At 37.2% G+C, this 17087-nt stretch overlaps 2 protein-coding genes across 4 annotated transcripts in view; one reads left to right on the top strand and one right to left on the bottom strand.

Annotated features, from left to right (window-relative positions):
* The window catches only part of BBS1 (Bardet-Biedl syndrome 1), a 272737-nt gene that overhangs the window by 162625 nt on the left and 93025 nt on the right, over nt 1–17087 (top strand). The window contains exon 1 of one of the 2 annotated variants that reach the window (XM_067788094.1): nt 12656–12742. The exons of the other annotated variant lie outside the window; for it this stretch is intronic. Coding sequence (XP_067644195.1) covers nt 12694–12742 — 49 coding nt within the window. The 5' untranslated portion in view covers nt 12656–12693. Of the gene's footprint in view, nt 1–12655; nt 12743–17087 lie in introns of those variants that run through there. 2 annotated transcript variants of the gene reach the window in all.
* Nucleotides 1–17087, bottom strand: part of Exn (Ephexin) — a 212208-nt gene that overhangs the window by 136834 nt on the left and 58287 nt on the right. The window contains exons 1-2 of one of the 2 annotated variants that reach the window (XM_067788066.1): nt 11938–12037; nt 10352–10585 (exon numbers count right to left, since the gene is read on the bottom strand). The exons of the other annotated variant lie outside the window; for it this stretch is intronic. The gene's annotated coding sequence lies outside the window, so the exon portion shown is untranslated. Of the gene's footprint in view, nt 1–10351; nt 10586–11937; nt 12038–17087 lie in introns of those variants that run through there. 2 annotated transcript variants of the gene reach the window in all.

The raw sequence follows: 17087 nt of genomic DNA, 5'->3' as shown, positions 1-17087 counted from the left end.
TCAATTTAACCTAAACTTAAGATAGAACTCCATAACTTTCCATGTTGGCGTCGAGGCGTTACATAATTACACCTTGACTGCTAGCCCTTTTTGTTTTCTATCTTTATAAAGCCAAAAAACGGGGTTAAATTCCGTAACAAATACAATGCTCCAGAAATTTATTATAGTGTTCTGGTTTTAGACTTCGTTACTTGATCTAATTCATTCTATGCTTAGCTTGATTGAACTTCTCATGCTACATTTTACAGTTTAACTAAAATTTTGCACAAGTATGTTCGAACGTAACTATTTTCATTACGTAACAGAAGCAAACATTAAATTTATAGTCTAGTCTAGTTATCCATAATGGTAACACCCTGGTTGCGCGCTTTAATTTAGCCAACCAAGCGACTAACATAGCCGGCCAGCAAAGATAACATGCAAAGAAAGCCAAAAAAATTAAAACTGACTACTAACGGTTAACTGTAAGTGTAATAAAACGTGTGTTGTAAACAAATTAATTTTCAAGATTTAATAAAACCACCAACTAAAAGTAACTGTTAAAATCTATGTGCAAATAAGTTCATAGTAAAATGAATTCAACTTGTCATGCAACAAATGAGGGTCAGCGAATGTTACATCATTCATTGTTTTCCTGCTGTGTAAACATCTTTGCTCACGGTATGGGCGAACCCTAAATGTGAGCATAGGATGTAATTGTAAGCGTAAGCGTAGTCTTTGGAAGAGATATACTAAACGTAATGTGTTATATGGTATGTGTACTGTATGGAGCACTTAAGAGTGTATGAGCGTAGGAGTAGCGTGTGGTATTGGTATGCTGTATCCATGGCGCAACGATACAAGGTGGCAGCATGGGACAGCTGATTTTGAGCTTTTTTTATTTGATTTGATACATCAAAATACGGCGCAGTACGATTTTGACATTTGTCCATCGAATTTACAAAAACAAAGTACATGAAATTTTTATTTATGTTTGTAGGTATGTCACCATGCTGCCACCTTGTATCGTTCCGCTATGGCTGTATTGCAGCGGCCACCATTTAGTGGAATAAAGCGGCAATTACCCACCGACGTGTGCCGTACGTATGGACGTTTGTCGTACGAAACACGTTTGACCGAACCCACAAGCCCGTAGGAATCAATGTGTGCGTCTGTGTACATGTATATAACATATTTGTGTTTGTATTGTTTACAGATAAGCGCTGTTGCCATTGGCCATTTTACATTCATGCTTATGGAAACATCAACTTTTTCCCATTTAATTATTGATGTTGTAAAAGGCTGGAATTAATATTAAATAAATATAAATAGATTACAAATTTATAATCTACACATTTACATAATTATTTCGGATTATTTTCACAATTTTTCAAACTTTAATTAGGTGTTTTTGCATGAAACTGCAAACGGTCAAAAATAAGCGCACAAAAGTTTACTAGGCAACTATGTCTAGTGAGAGAGCGATCAGCTGACACGTTCTTACGGAAAAAATCAAAATTGTTTTGATTTCTACGTTCCGGGCTACGTACGTACGGGCGTTGCACGACGGTGAGTTTTCGTTTACATTGCACACTCATAAGATAGGTCGTGTCAGCTGACACGTTTTTGGTACGTACGTTCGTGAGTAACTGCCACATAAGTATTGGTGCCACTTCACACGTATTATTATTTTCTTTCGTTTTATTCGTATTTAGTTCTCGCTGAAGAAGCAGAGAAGCAACATCGGGGAGGCTACTGTTTATTTGCGCATTTGCGAAAAGATATTTTGCAAACAAACGCTCATGCGCAGAATGCTTTAATGGTTTCATGTTAACAATTTATTTTGTTTAAATTTTTCCTTAGACTCAAGCAATAAAGTAGTATTAATATGGCATATTTACGAATTACTTTTTGTGTGTTAACAAACATGCGTGCATACGTCCTACCTCATTGAATTTTCATCAACAACTAAACCAATACCAATAAGTTGATTTTAGTTTTACTCACACAGCCACAGTTTGAATTTTGGCGACCCCTGCTGTATGGAGTAGTAAAGATGAGAGTGTAAGTGCAGTCACTACACTGAAGCGTAATGTTGGAACATGGTACATGGTAGAGTTTTCAATGAGCGAAAACATAAAGCAACTCAAAGCAAACACATCACTTATGTACATCAAAGTCTTTGAGTATATGTGACCTGTGGCCTATGAAAAGGAAGATGGTTACCGTGGAGTAACCGAAATATATTGGTATAAAAAACAATTGCGTTTTATTAAGACCTCGAGCCAGCAGAACAATAGCAAATTATATATAACAAAGGTCGTCAAAAGCTTTCAAATAAGATAAATAAAATAAAATAAAATGAAATTAAATTAAACAAAATGAAATAAAACAAAATAACATAAAATAAAATGGAAGAAAATGAAATAAAATAAAAAATAATAAAATAAAGTAAAATAAAATTTTGTAAAAGTTAATTAAATTAAATTAAATAATATAAAATACAATCAAATAAGATAAAATAGGATAAAAATTAACAAAAGACAAAAAACAAATTTAAATATAAAATATTTAAAATCAAATAAAATATTAGCTGTATTTAATAAGCGAGACATGCTCATATTTCTTTATAATTTTTTTTTTTTTTATTGATATTAGAAATAATAGTGAACCTCTACATTGCTTATAAATCTCTACTAAAAATCTAATGCTACCAAGCTCTTGAAAGCGCGCCTATAAGTATTCCACACAATTAGGATTAAAAATATATAGAATTAGTATGTACCTAATGGTGTATAAAGGAACAGCAACAAAAAGGCAACACTTAGAGACCGATTGCAAAACAAGCAGCGGGGCATTCATATGGCTGAGTGGATAAAGGCACACAAGTATGAAGTATGAATGTTGAAGATTTCAAGTTTAATACTCAGCTCCCGAGAAGATAGCTAATGAAGAAGTGAAATTCAGAAATATGTTCTAGTAACCATCGGCATTTGTAAACTTTGTACTTTTGTCTAATATCAATAACTAAAAAATAAAATAAAATAAAATAAAAATAAAAAAATAACATAAAACAAAATAAAATACAATCAAATAAAATAAAATAAAATAAGATAAAATGAATTAAAATAAAATAAAATGTAATTGAATAAAATAAAATTAAGTAAAATTAAATTAAATAAAATTAAATTAAATAAAACTAAATATAATAAAATTAAATAAAACAAATTAAAATAAAGTAAAAAAATAAGATAAAATTAAATTAAACTTAATCGGTATTTAAACGATGAGTTATCCATTTTGACGTTTTGGATTTGTTATCGAAAAACTATCGATATGTTATCAATATATTATTGGTCTGTCGGATTTTTACCAACTTCTAATCGGAGTGTTATCGACTTCTTATAAAAAATTATAGATTACTTACCGTTTGTTTTAGGAAACCTATAGATTTTTCGTCAGATATTTATCGTTTTCGTTACAAAAAAAATTACCAATTTGCTATCGAAAAGCTATCGATTTCCTATCGGAATGTTACCAGTTCGTTATTGGCATGTCATCGATTTGTTAACGACTCATCCTTTGTTATGATACAGATACCCATAAAACTTTAATATAAAATCGATCACAAATGTGTAACCGTTCTATGACATGGCCGATATGAAACCAATAAGAAGTTGATGACTCGGGAATAACTAGGCGATTACAATCCGATGAGTCGATGGTGATTATTCGCTTTCGATATTAAGTCGTTTATGAAACTACATGGGTTATCACCGGTTAGAAGCTGTCGAAGCTCTTCTCACAAAGCCCGGAACTATTTGTTTTTGGTAAAGCTACTTTGGTTATGGTTCAACTGCAACCCCTAGACGAGCTCTAGACCAGACGTAGACCGTATGTTTACAAATCGAACTTCACAAGAACATGGTGATCACACTTTTTTTTAAATTTTTATCTATTTCTAAAGCTTTTTTTTTGCATTTTTCGAAACATGGAGAGTATTTAGTAAGTAAATTATCACATAAATATTTTGAAAAATCAGATTTGGTATTTATTTGTTTAAATAAGAAGCTCGTTAAAACAAAATTTTGTAAACATTATTAAAGAATGAGAAAATCTAACTGTCTGTGAATGTCAATTATGTATGCGCGACGACGGTGACCATCAAAATATTTAAAGTATGCATGGTAATGCTTTAAGGTCAACACACATGTAGCACACAAACCGACAAACATAAAGATACAATATAGAAAAAAAAAAACATGCACCGTAAATATTGTTTAATAAAAATGCAAGAAAAAAGAACATACCAAGCATAAAAATATGACACAAAATATTCACACACCCAGATTGCTTGACTCTTTGCCCTAAAACCAAGACTTCCCCTCCTGTTCAAGATTATGATTGCTAAGAGTATAAAAAGCTGGATGTAGTTCACATCTGGTTGTACTAAAGACTTGTCTTCGCTTTACGCAAAGGGCATATAAATTTGTATACTCAGCTGAGCAGAGCACACAGAGTATATTAACTTTGTTCGCATAACGGTAATCCGTAACGGCATAAACTAATCGAGATAGATATAGACTTCTATATATCAAAATGATCTGGGCGAAAAAAGAAATTCATTTAGCCATGTCCGTCCGTCCGTCCGTAAACACGATAACTTGAGAAAATGTTGAGGTATCCTGATGAAATTTGGTATGTAGGTTCCTGGGCACTCATCTCAGATCGCTATGTAAAATGAACGAAATAGGACACAACCACGCCCACTTTTTCGATATCGAAAATTTCGAAAAACCGAAGAAGTGCGATAATTCATTACCAAAGACGGATAAAGCGATGAAACTTCGTAGGTGAGTTGACCTTGTGACGCAGAATAAAAAATTAGTAAAATTTTGGACAATAGGCGTGGCACTTTTAAAGGAAGGTAATTTAAAAGTTTTGCAAGCTGTAATTTGGTAGACGTTGAAGATATCATGATGAAATTTGGCAGGAACGTTACTCCTATCACTATATGTATGCGTAATAAAAATTAGCAAAATCGGATGATGAACACGCCCACTTTTAAAAACAAAATTTTTTTAAAGTCAAATTTTAACAAAAAATTGAATATCTTTACAGTATATAAGTAAATTATGCCAACATTCAACTCCAGTAATGATATGGTGCAACAAAATAAAAAAATAAAAGAAAATTTCAAAATGGGTGTGGCTCCGCCCTTTTTCATTTCATTCGTCTAGAATACTTTTTATGCCATAAGTCGAACAAAAATTCACCAATCCTTGTGAAATTTGGTAGGGGCATAGATCCTATGACGATAACTGTTTTCTGTGAAAATAGGCGAAATCGGTTGAAGCCACGCTCAGTTTTTATACACAGTGGACCGTCTGTCGTTCAGCTCGGTCGTTAACACGATAACTTGAGCAAAAATCGATATATCCTTACTATACTTAGTTTACGTACTTATCTGAACTCACTTTATCTTGGTATAAAAAATGGCCGAAATCGGACTATGTCCTCTTTATCGATATCGAAAATTACGAAAATTTAAAAAAATTCCATAATTCTATATCAAATATGAAAAAAAGGATGAAACATGGTAATTGGATTGGCTTATTGACCCAAAATATAACTTTAGAAAAAACTTTGTAAGTAGAAGAAAATGAAAAAGTTCTGCAGAGCGAAATCAAAAGCCCTTGGAATCTTGGCAGGAATACTGTTCGTGGTATTACATATATTAACAAATTAGCGGTACCCGACAGATGATGTTCTGGGTAACCTGGTCCACATTTTAGTCGATATCTCGAAAACGCATTCACATATAAAACTAAGGGCCACTCCCTTTTAAAACCCTCATTAACACCGTTAATTTGATACCCATGTCGTACAAACACATTCTAGAGTCACCCCTGGCCCACCTTTATGGCGATATCTCGAAAAGGCGTCTACCTATAGAACTATGGGCCACTCCATTTTAAAATACTCTTTAATACCTTCCATTTGATACCCATGTTATAAAAACACATTCCAGGGTTACCCTAGGTTCATTTTCCTAAATGGTGATTTTCCCTTATTTTGCCTCCAAAGATCTCAGCTGAGTATGCAATGTTCGTATATTACAAGCCAGGCTACAAATATAAGGTAGAGCGCTCGTGGAATGGCCCAAGATAATATTTTGTGCATACGATTCATGTACCCTACTCTTTGAAGAGCTGCTCGTGTTTTTTCCTACCGAAAGATGAACCTTTAATATTTTAGGTTTTAGCCTAACATCATTTCGGCTCAAAACCTTTGGGAGATTAATAGACGTCGAGTTCAACATTCGGTAAGTCAGTGGGTCTCCAAAGATTGAAAGTGCATTGCTCTTTTGCATACGCGATGAGAGCAAAATTGTGCTATGGAATGCAGGCCCCTGTTATAACCAGAGAAAACGCGTTGAAATCAAAGAACTACGCTTCAGGAGTATTAAAAGATGTTGTCGTGGCTGGATGGTCTTAATTACAACTAAATCCAGCATAAACATAGATGGCTCGGCTGCATGATAGATTGCAGGAAGATAACTTAACAATGGAGGCTGTATGAGGGCACGAAATTAGTGGACAGGGGCACGCCGCATGGTAGTGTATTATCACCTCTGATGTGAACGCCGACTACTCAGTGGGTTCAACAAGAAATCCATCAAACTATACGGCATATACAGATGACGTTGCAGTTGTCATAAGTGGAAACAGCCTTCCAACAATTAGCACTTTGATGGACCTGCGGATCTAATGTCGGGCTGACCACCAACGCAGATAATACAGATATGCTCTTAGTTGCTGAGAGCAATAAGGGCCCGAATTGGCCAAAGTTAGGAGGGATGGCCCTGCATCGGAACCCGTGTGCAATATATCTAGGAATCACACCGACGACCGCCGTGGTGTGGTGGTAGCGTACTCCGCCTACCGCACCATAATTCGTGGTTTCAACTACCGGGGAAAGTGACATCAAAAATTCAGAAACAAGGCTTTTCAATTAGGAAGAAGAATTTTCAAGCAGTCTTTCTAAACGGGCTCGCTCTTTCGAAATGATTTGGCAAACGCTTCGAGTGTATTTCTGCCATGAAAATGTTCTCAGTGAAAACTCATCTGCCTTGCAGATGCTCCGAACGTAGTAGGTCCCGTCTACCAATTTGTAGGAAAACAATTTAAAAGGACCACGACGCAAATCGGAAGAGAAGCTCGGCCTAAAATCTCTTCGGCCGTTATCTCTTCTTGTATTTATTTATTTTTCATTCTGGACAAGAAAATGTCGTGAAAACTCCACGTGGAGGAGCGAGTGAAGAAGACCTTCACCTGCGGTGCTTTTGAAATAATATTAGCTTCTTTCTCCAACTTCCTCAATTACAGAATCTCTATGCCAAATATTGGATAGCTGTTTCAAATCGTTGCGGTTTAATTATTTTATTAGGATAAGATGATGGTTGACTGTAAGAAGATAAAAAAATATGAACAGCGTCTTAAAAATGTTGTTGTAAAAAAGTTTAGTTTGGGAGCGGAAACCACACCCTCTTTTCCAATAAACCTATTTTTCCTCTTTCATTTACTCATTAATAAACAAAAGAATTTTGGACGAAATATGAAAACATCACATAAGCAATATAAGATCACTGCACTGAATCACTTGACTTTAAAATCACATCAAAAGTTGACGCATTACTACAAATATACGGTTTGATTTGAAGTTTATTAAAATCAAAACATCATAACCTGAAAACTAAATATAATTGGGTCACACTAAATCGAAATCATAATCAAGTCTGTAAAGATATGATCGATATCTCACGATATCATACCAGATAAACTTAATATGATATCACATCATATCGTGGCAATTTGAAATGAGTTTCGAGCTACATGCGTTCCATTGTGCTTTATATCAAAAAATTTCCAACTCAAGAAAAATTTGATCACTAAATAAAACAGCACAAAATCTCAGTTACTGCACAAGTACAATATCCAATAGGACACCAAATTGGGAAAATATACCAAATACAAAAAATATGATGTAGGTACTAGAGGTTTACGCCGATCATTTTATCGGGGCCGGCGGGGCACGATCTATTATATACCGGCGGCGGCGGCGGGACCGGCGCGCCGACAAATAGATCGGCGTAAACCTCTAAGCTGAATGGCTGGATGTCAGAGAATCACCTTGTCCACAACTAATGAATATGGAAACATATTGCTGACTTCAATGGTATGTTTGACGATCTGAAACAATATCATAAAGTTGCGAATGAGTATCAGGGAGGCTTGCATTACGAAAATTTAAAAAAATAATATTTGGAAAGGTTTTGTTTATATGTATTTAAGGAAATCTACGTCCATTTCGGAAAGATCCGGGGTTTTTGCCTCAAAATCTCGCGGATCGTTCAAAAAATTTCACGAGTATCTCCTTCCGGAGGGAGGGAGAAATACTTAAAAAGGTCACACTTTTGTAGCGTAGTTTCACCGAAGAAGATGTTCTGGGCCAGCTCTAATACTCGTCGTCGGCACGATTTCTTTAAATAATATGTGGCTCCATGCTGGTCACGCAGAAAGGCGACTTACGGTTGCTATCAATTATCTAATAGTCATGACTCTCGTGGCACAGTTTTAATGATTAGCATTAACGCTTGCTTATTGTTGATCGCGCCAAAGGGCGCCTATTTCCAGCAGCTGCAATTCCCTACGTGCGAACAGTAGCAATCCTGACCACTCGTCGCTACCACGCCTCCTAGCCCTCATACCATATGCCAGCACAGAAGCTATAGGACTGCGACTTCGAACTCATACCTTCGTCGACGTCACTTTCGTAGAAGCTCTAGGTGTAGCTCCGAAGACTTTCTGACGGATGTTTTTGTCGCGCTATGCTTCCGAGCTACACCAAAAAAACACCTTTAAATATTAGGAAGTAACTATTCTGCCAAGAATGCCGTCCTCGACATCAAAAGCAGTCTAAGTGGATATCATTGCGTAACTCATGGGTGCAAATCGAATAATCCTTGGCTCATCTATATAATTTAAACTTACAGGGACCGTGGATAAAAGTTTTAAAATGTAGACCAACATTTGCGGACGTTTGTGTTCGATAAATTTATTTCAATAGTCTTCGTTTCTGTAAGAGCCTAGTTCGACTATCCCCTACCTTAGGGTAATAGAACACCCGGTCATTTGTGCGACTGTCTTATGAAAGCTTTTGCTTCACCACTTGGTAGTGTTCTCGCGATAGACAAAGTCTCACCTGGTAAATATGTATATGTGCCTACGTATTCACATTTGTAACAGGAGCCGTATCGTGTAGGTGATATTTAAACACGGTTGATAGGCTATGTCCAATGTAATTCACTCCAAAGGACTAGTATGGGATAGGACCGAAGTCGCCCCTCGTGTCCTAGACAGTCTTAAAACAGTAGAAAATATACTAACGCGCCGAACGCCGCCACCGCCGCGCCGATATCTTTGAGATTCGGCGGCGGCGTTAATCGGCGGCGTATATCTCTAGTAGGTACATTGGATAAATTCACGCCAATCACATAGGGTGTGATGTTGGGTTCATCGTCAGGTAAACGACTCAAATTTGGTAAAATCATATCACGCAATATGATATTAGATCAACATCATGTCAAGTCAATCTTAAATGATTTTCCTTTGTTAGTCAGATGTTGTTGTGGTTGTTGTAGCGATAAGCACACTCCCCGAAGGCCTTGGGGAGTGTTATCGATGTTGATGGTCCTTTGCCAGATGCAGATCCGGTACTTTCCGGTACCAAGCCCGACCATCTCGGGAACGATTTGGTATGACCGCATACGACATTCTAGGCCATTCCGCCCTCCCATCCCATAGATCCATGAGGAGTTCGGGTTGGCACGAGCCTCGGCTGTTAATGAAACAGGATTCGCCACGGATAGGTGAGGTTGACAATTGGGTTTGGAGAAGCTATATATTGCGCTGGCAACCTGAAAGGATTGCGCTACACAACCCCTTGAATCTGGTATTTTAGTCGCCTCTTATGACAAGCATACCTACTGCGGGTATATTCTAACCCCCTAACCCGCTGGGGTGTGTTCAGATGCATATTGGGTATTACGATAAATATTAAAGTCAACGTAAGCGCCTAAAAATTATACATTTCGTTTGTATTTGGTACATGTTTTGTTAATCTCATATCAATAATCATGTGAGAATTTCTAGTGATAGGTTGAAAACTTTGGATATCCACAAAACACACACACATACGTATATTTACTTTTATTTGGAAATCTAGACCTGTGTTTGATTTCAACCAAAACTATACTTCCTTGTAAATAATTTTTTGATTTAAAAGAAAGAATAATTAAATCTTAAATTACCATCAAAAAACGTTTTAAAGTAAAAAACGTGAATCTTCAATGAAATGCGTGAATGCCTCCTGCGACGCAACTGCATGAAGTATCCAATCGCATATTTGAAATTCCAACGCTGCCAATGCCAACAACAAAAAGTTCACAGATGTGAACCAGTTGGCGGCTGTTAAATATCGTATGATTGTCGTTTAAATTGCTTTCGAAGTCAAGTTCGAGTTCAACAAACAAAGAATATTTTCACTGTAGTTAAAATAGAAAACGTAAAACTTTAAAACTGAAGCAAACTTTTTACATGGTTGTGGTAGATATTTGTAAATTTCTATTATATTTTACACTTTTGTCTGCACATTTGTATTTGTTAGCGCGAATTCTTTAGTTACAAAATATTTCTTTCATTTACTGAGTAAGTCTGCACTAAATGACTTATGTCGCCAAATTAGAGGCCCGCCCAGGCAGATGTCTGCGCATGCATAGTCATATGAACCTGTTTGTGGCAATACGGATAGAAAAATCGAAGACTACAAACCAATGAATAGCAATAAATGCAAAAAGGTTGCTCAATTTTCACTTTGTATATGTACGTGGCGGCCACCGTGGTGTGATGGCACGCTACCGCCTATCACACCGAAGATCCTGGGTTCACGCCCTGGGCAAAGCAACATCAAAATTTTAGAAATAAGGTTTTTCAATTAGAAGAAAATTTTTCTAAGCGGGGTCGCCCCCGGCAGTGCTTGGCAAGCACTCCGAGTGTATTTCTGCCATGAGAAGCTCTCAGTGAAAACTCACCTGCCTTGCAGATGCCGTTCGGAGTCGGCATAAACCAAGTAGGTCCCGCCCCGCCAATTTGTAGGAAAAATTAAAAGGAGCACGATGCAAATTGGAAGAGAAGCTCGGTCTTAAATCTCTTCGGAAGTTATAGCGCCTTACATTTACATATGTACGTGCAAACATAAATAAATAAAAAAATAAATATAAGGCGCGATAACCTCCGAAGAGATCTAAGGCCGAGCTTCTCTTCCAATTTGCATCGTGCTCCTCTTGATTTTCCCTACAAATTGGCCGGGCGGGACCTACATGTTTTATGCCGACTCCGAACGGCATCTGCAAGGCAGATGAGTTTTCACTGAGAGCTTTTCATGGCAGAAATACACCCGGAGCGCTTACCAAACACTGCCGAGGGGCGACCCCGCTTAGAAAAATTGTCTTCTAATTGAAAAACCTTATTTCTAAAATTTTGATGTTGCTTTGCCCGGGGTGCGAACCCACGGCATACGTTGTGGTAGGCGGAGCACGCTACCACCACACCACGGTGGCCGCAAACATAGGTAGATATACTATGTTAATATTACATGCATATGCATTAAAGCATAGCTATTTATTGATTTTTTTGTTGAAGCACTTTCGCTTGATTACCACTTTTCACACGCACCAACTTTTAACCAGAAATTGTGTTCTTCGTTTTGCTTACGTTTCTTTAGATATTTTTCTATTAGAAATTTGTAAGATTCTATTGACTACATAGGTATATTATTTCTAATATGCATAAACACACTTTGTTTTAATCAGTAATCAAATAACCTTTATTCACTCACAATAAAAAAACACAATGCTTGAATTCTCACAAGAATTCAATTTTGTTTTTATCGTACTCCAAAAAGCAATGAAAGTAGTGAAAACATATAAGCGCGACTTATACGTTGCGCGACTACGAGAAAACTAAAAAAATTCCAAACTGTTAAACAGTCAAGCAGTCAAGCTAGTGAATAGCACGGCCAATACAAACAGTGGCAACCAATGCCAGTCACAATAAGGCAGAGTCAAGAGTATGAGAGCTCACATACAAGCAATGTGTATGAATGAGGACTTACGATAACAACAAGTGAACTAAACATTAGCGACGTCTTTGGCAGTGTTAACACAGAAACAAGCGAAGAGCGCAGTGAGAAGATAAGAGAGGAGCGCGCATTTCGAAGATAGGTTTCAAGCAGCCCCATGCGTTGTGTTGCGAAGACGTGCTTTCGATAAAAAGTAACATAACAAATAAAACACAAGAAATATGTACGAGGAATGAGTCAAACCTACGGTGATATAATTTTTGTAACAATAAGTTTGAAAGGTTGAACTTAGAGAAAGTCCTCGAACACCAGCAGTATGCTCTAGTTTATATCCTAGACATTGGCGGGGCTTTCAAGAATGTCTCGTGAAACCATGGACAGTCTGAACACGATTGAAGTACATATGGCCTTAACAAATTGAATGGCTCCATAATAAGCTGCAGAAATAGAGAAACGCCGCAAGACGGAGTATTATCACGAATGTTGTGAATTCTGGTCATCAACCAAGTGCTCATGTTCTTCGACAGATGTCTGCCAGTAATCAGCTCTCTGATGGTTCTCGGTAAATACATGCCTTATCATATGGAGACGCGATAACCACCATGGCGAAAAAAACCAATATAGAAATTTTTCTAGGAAATATTTAATAGCCCAGTTGAATTAAGCTTGGGGTGGGTAACCCTACAAAAACATACACCACAAAATATCTAGACATTAATTTAGATAGTAAATTATCGTGGTAACTCCATGTAGAAGAGAAAGCGAAGAAACCCTCTGTCGCACTGTATGCATGCATGACGATGCCAGGATACACGTCGGGTCTATTGCCCACACTATCTCATTGGGTATTTATGGCGATTGTAAAGACCATATTCTGCAATGGGGTCCTTGTTTGGTAGACAGCCACATTAAAAACCACGTATACTAAAACACTAACGGGGGTATGCGGATTAAGAATGATTAGTCTAACGGCAGTCCTAAAAACTGTCCCTACGGCAGTCTAGCATGCCAAGCTGCACATCCCTCCTGCAGATCTTAAGAGCCAAGTATATAGCTTTATCAACTTTAACAAAGCTTAAGGTCTTGGGCAGTTTGAGTGCGGGCCAAATTGCCAAAGCATAATCTAATATAGAGCGTACAGACTCCATGATGCAGTGCCTGAGCATCGAAAAAGATCCTGGAGGGTTTCCGTAAGGATGCGGAAATTGCAAACGTACCATAAACATATGTACCAATGGTTCTGCTGTTTACTGTATCTATACAGAAATAAGTAGTGAAAAAGCCTAAATGTGGCAAGTCTATGAATCGACGTTATACGTCAAAATCCGCTGGGAAGAAATGAAAACGTTAGACTAACAAAGTTACCCAAATCGCTAAAAAGAGAGAAATGTAAGCTCATGATGTGTATTCCGACTTAGCACTGCCTTCTGGAATTACATGATCTTAAATTAGGTCTCGTTAGTGATATCTTATGCAGGAAGTGCGAGTTGCAGGAAGAAACGATCGAGCATAGTACAGGTTTACAAGTATGATATGTTTGAGAAGGAAACAATTCCTTTCTCTTTCTAACACATTGCCGTTTGACACTTCGGTCAGTGTCACACTATTGTCGAACTCAGTGGAACCTGCGTGGGACATGCGTTTGACACTGAACGAAGTGTCAAACTACCGGGGTAAACGACGCAGGGAAACAAAAAAAAGAAGCGGAATATCAGATATGGGTTGCTGTGATGGAAAATTTTTTTGAACGAATTTAGTAGGAAAGTGAGGTGCACCTATATGGGTCCTACAGAAAATTATACAAAAAAAGTCTTGAATTGGGGTATCTGAGGACGCGTAGTTATTCCAGTATTAAGAATACAAACACGGGTGCTAAGTTGTTCTACCCGTTCAAAAGTTTTCCGCGAAAAACAGTTTGAAACCGAGGTCGACTGCAACAACCCGTCCAAAAATGTGGAAAGAGAATTGAAAATACGTGTTTTGTCCTGTTATCAATAGTCCAAAGGCGAAAAAGTATTCGAATTATTGGAAGCGAGGCAAAAACGCGTCTATTAATAATTCCCGCCACGGGTTTGGTCATGTTTTAGCAATCGTCCCCGGTAATAAATTATCACAATTTGTTAATTAAAATTGTCCAAAACATATGGATTTTAAAGAGAGATGTAATTAAGTGCTCGTTTGAAAGTAAATAAGAATATTTCTTTGTAATTTTACAATAAAAATTTTACCCAGTTTTCGTTAGCAGCTACTAAACTTTTCTTGGACCTAAAAAGTACAACAGTGCCAAATAGCATCCACAAAAAAAAAACGAACAAGAACAAGCATTTTATCAGGTGGCGTGTAGACCTGTACTATGCGATCGAGCACGTACCACGATCATGTTCTGCACTATCCAGGCTCTTTGTGGATAAGTGCAAGTGTGTTAACTTCTCGACACTCGCTTAAGTTAGCATAACGGAAAATCTGGGTTGCCATTGTTATTTTGGTTGAAAACGGTCAATTAGGGTTTTGTGCAGGGACATAAAAGATTTAAACAGGGTTTACGTAGTTACAAAAGTGTTGCTCCTGTTCCACAGCATTTTTATTTTATATCATGGTGAAAATTGTTCAGTTCAGAGTTATTGATTTTCATTAAAAAAATTTTCAAATTATTGTAAAAAAACTTTTTAAATTCAATAAAAAAGAATATTTTGGTAAACTATTTTCTAGGATTTCTGAATCTCTGTACCCAAGTTCATTATATTTTTGCAATACAAGAATCTGTTAACAGCATTTTTAAATGAAAACCCCACAATGTTAATGCAAAAAATGTATCTAATGATAGTCAAACTATCATTCATTCATATTTTTGCCTGCTTCTTTGGTTGGATTCCACTCGCAGCACCGTTTTATAATAAATTTAACTCATCTGTCGGGCCAAGCATCGAAAGATTTACATAAACGCTTTGGTTGCGTGCCTACGCTTTGACAACGCCTTATGAAAAACAATGAAACGCCTTGCGTTAGCTTTGCTTTGACGCGACCAAAGCGTTTATATAATTTTGCCCATTTGCATTTGTGTAAACAGCCATAGAAATGAAATTTGTCCTGAGGGAAACATGTTACACGTTTGTCGCTTTATATTTTGTTAAGTTTCTCTGGACTTGTTTGACTCTAATTTTAATAAATTTTGCTTTCCGTATGTTTCCGCATTTTTGGAGGCTACAAATCTTCTATTATTTATATGTCCGCGGAAATATATGCAACTATATTATCTGTAAATACTACACAGTTTTATTAAACTATCAAATGAAACTCACCTTAAAGTAGTCTTACGTACCAAAAATGCAACTCTAGACCTGAGGTTTGCATCAGGTGAGCGAGGCTGTTTGTAGTTTTGACGTTTATCGCTTAGTTGACACACTTGGTATTGTACACAATGTCCAGGCTAAGACTTCAGTTATTAGGAGCGGCATGAATGTCAGATCAAGAAGCAGCTACAGGAATGTTATTAATATTTGCCAAGAGGGCGGAGTTATAGTATAATATATGTACTGGTTTCTGTCTTTCAGTTTGATCGTTGAGTAAACTTTCGGTAACACGATGGACTAATTTAGTCTATGTAAGGTTCCCACGGAACGGCCAGTTACACCTTACCTAACCTGAAGACTACAATAAGAAGAAAATTAAGAGTCTGCTTAGTAGATCTATAAACGGAATCCTCAGAATCCTGTACAATAGGCCAACACGCGGAAGGAATTGGTGGTAAGCTTTGTGGTGCCTATGCTGACGGAGATGCTCCATAAATAATATAAGTCGGTATGTAGTCAGTGAAGACTAAAGCTAGCAGAGCTTCGAATACGCAGCATTTTTTTTAGGTGTATCTATGTACAAGGAGAATTGTGAAACAAATTTTAGCATAGAATTAAAGTAGGAGACGTTTACTACTTTAAGTACAAAGCACAACTGATTCACTGAGCTCAGTCGCAAGACATGTAAGTGAACGACGGCTGAACTTTCTACCCTGCACGATGCTCTTGAGGGCATTTCTGGTATACAAATTATTGAGCTACAATAGATAAATTTCAGGGTAAGCGCATCAAAGTTTACCTAAAATTAACCTTCCACCCTGATTAGTCTAAGCACCTGAGATGCTTTACGGGCTTGTTATAGGTTCTGAAACGATCTCGAAAAATGTTTATTAAGCATTATAACCGACTACGGCAAAGCGCTGGACACTTTGGAGTAGGTGCCCTGGAAGATTTCAGCTTCGACATTATCTTACCAGTGGCTTTAGTACCAATAAAACTAAAGTTGCGAGAGAACCGCAACAAAATACTCTGAATATGTTATCTTTGTTCACCTTAAAATCGTATTTCTTAATATAAAGCCCACCGACTCCTAGATACTCTGGAGGAATGCTATCGCGCTAACCTACTTTCAGCCTCGCTACACCCATACTGCGATACAGAAATCTTTATAAATCTCAGAGGCTACTCTGACGAAGCCGACCCATTCCGAAATATGCATTGCCTACTATGTTATGCATGAAAAGCTTTTTCAACCTTTCAGATGTAAGCCAGGCTTCCCTAAATGCTCGAAGGCACTGTTTCTAACACCGAAGATCTGCTTGGCTATTAAAAAATATAATTTCCTATTTTACCGGAACTATCCGTTATTGTTGTTAATGTAGACAAAAAAGCACTCCGAAAAGGTCTTAGGGGAGTTGAGCGAAAGTGGGCAGCTGTTTGCCGGATATGAAACCGCTTCACTCAGTCACTTGTATCATGTGGTACCAGCCCAACTATCATAGACACGATATGTTTGACCCCTCGCCCTTTTTGGTCTGTGTTACTACCTTTTGAGAATAATGCCTTGAATCCCACTGCCCTCATTTTAGTATTTGCTTCTTGTTTAGCCTACAGTAC

Source organism: Eurosta solidaginis, chromosome 5, assembly GCF_040869045.1.
Source record: "Eurosta solidaginis isolate ZX-2024a chromosome 5, ASM4086904v1, whole genome shotgun sequence".
Taxonomy (NCBI): domain Eukaryota; kingdom Metazoa; phylum Arthropoda; class Insecta; order Diptera; family Tephritidae; genus Eurosta; species Eurosta solidaginis.
This window is presented reverse-complemented; position numbering and strand designations above follow the sequence as displayed.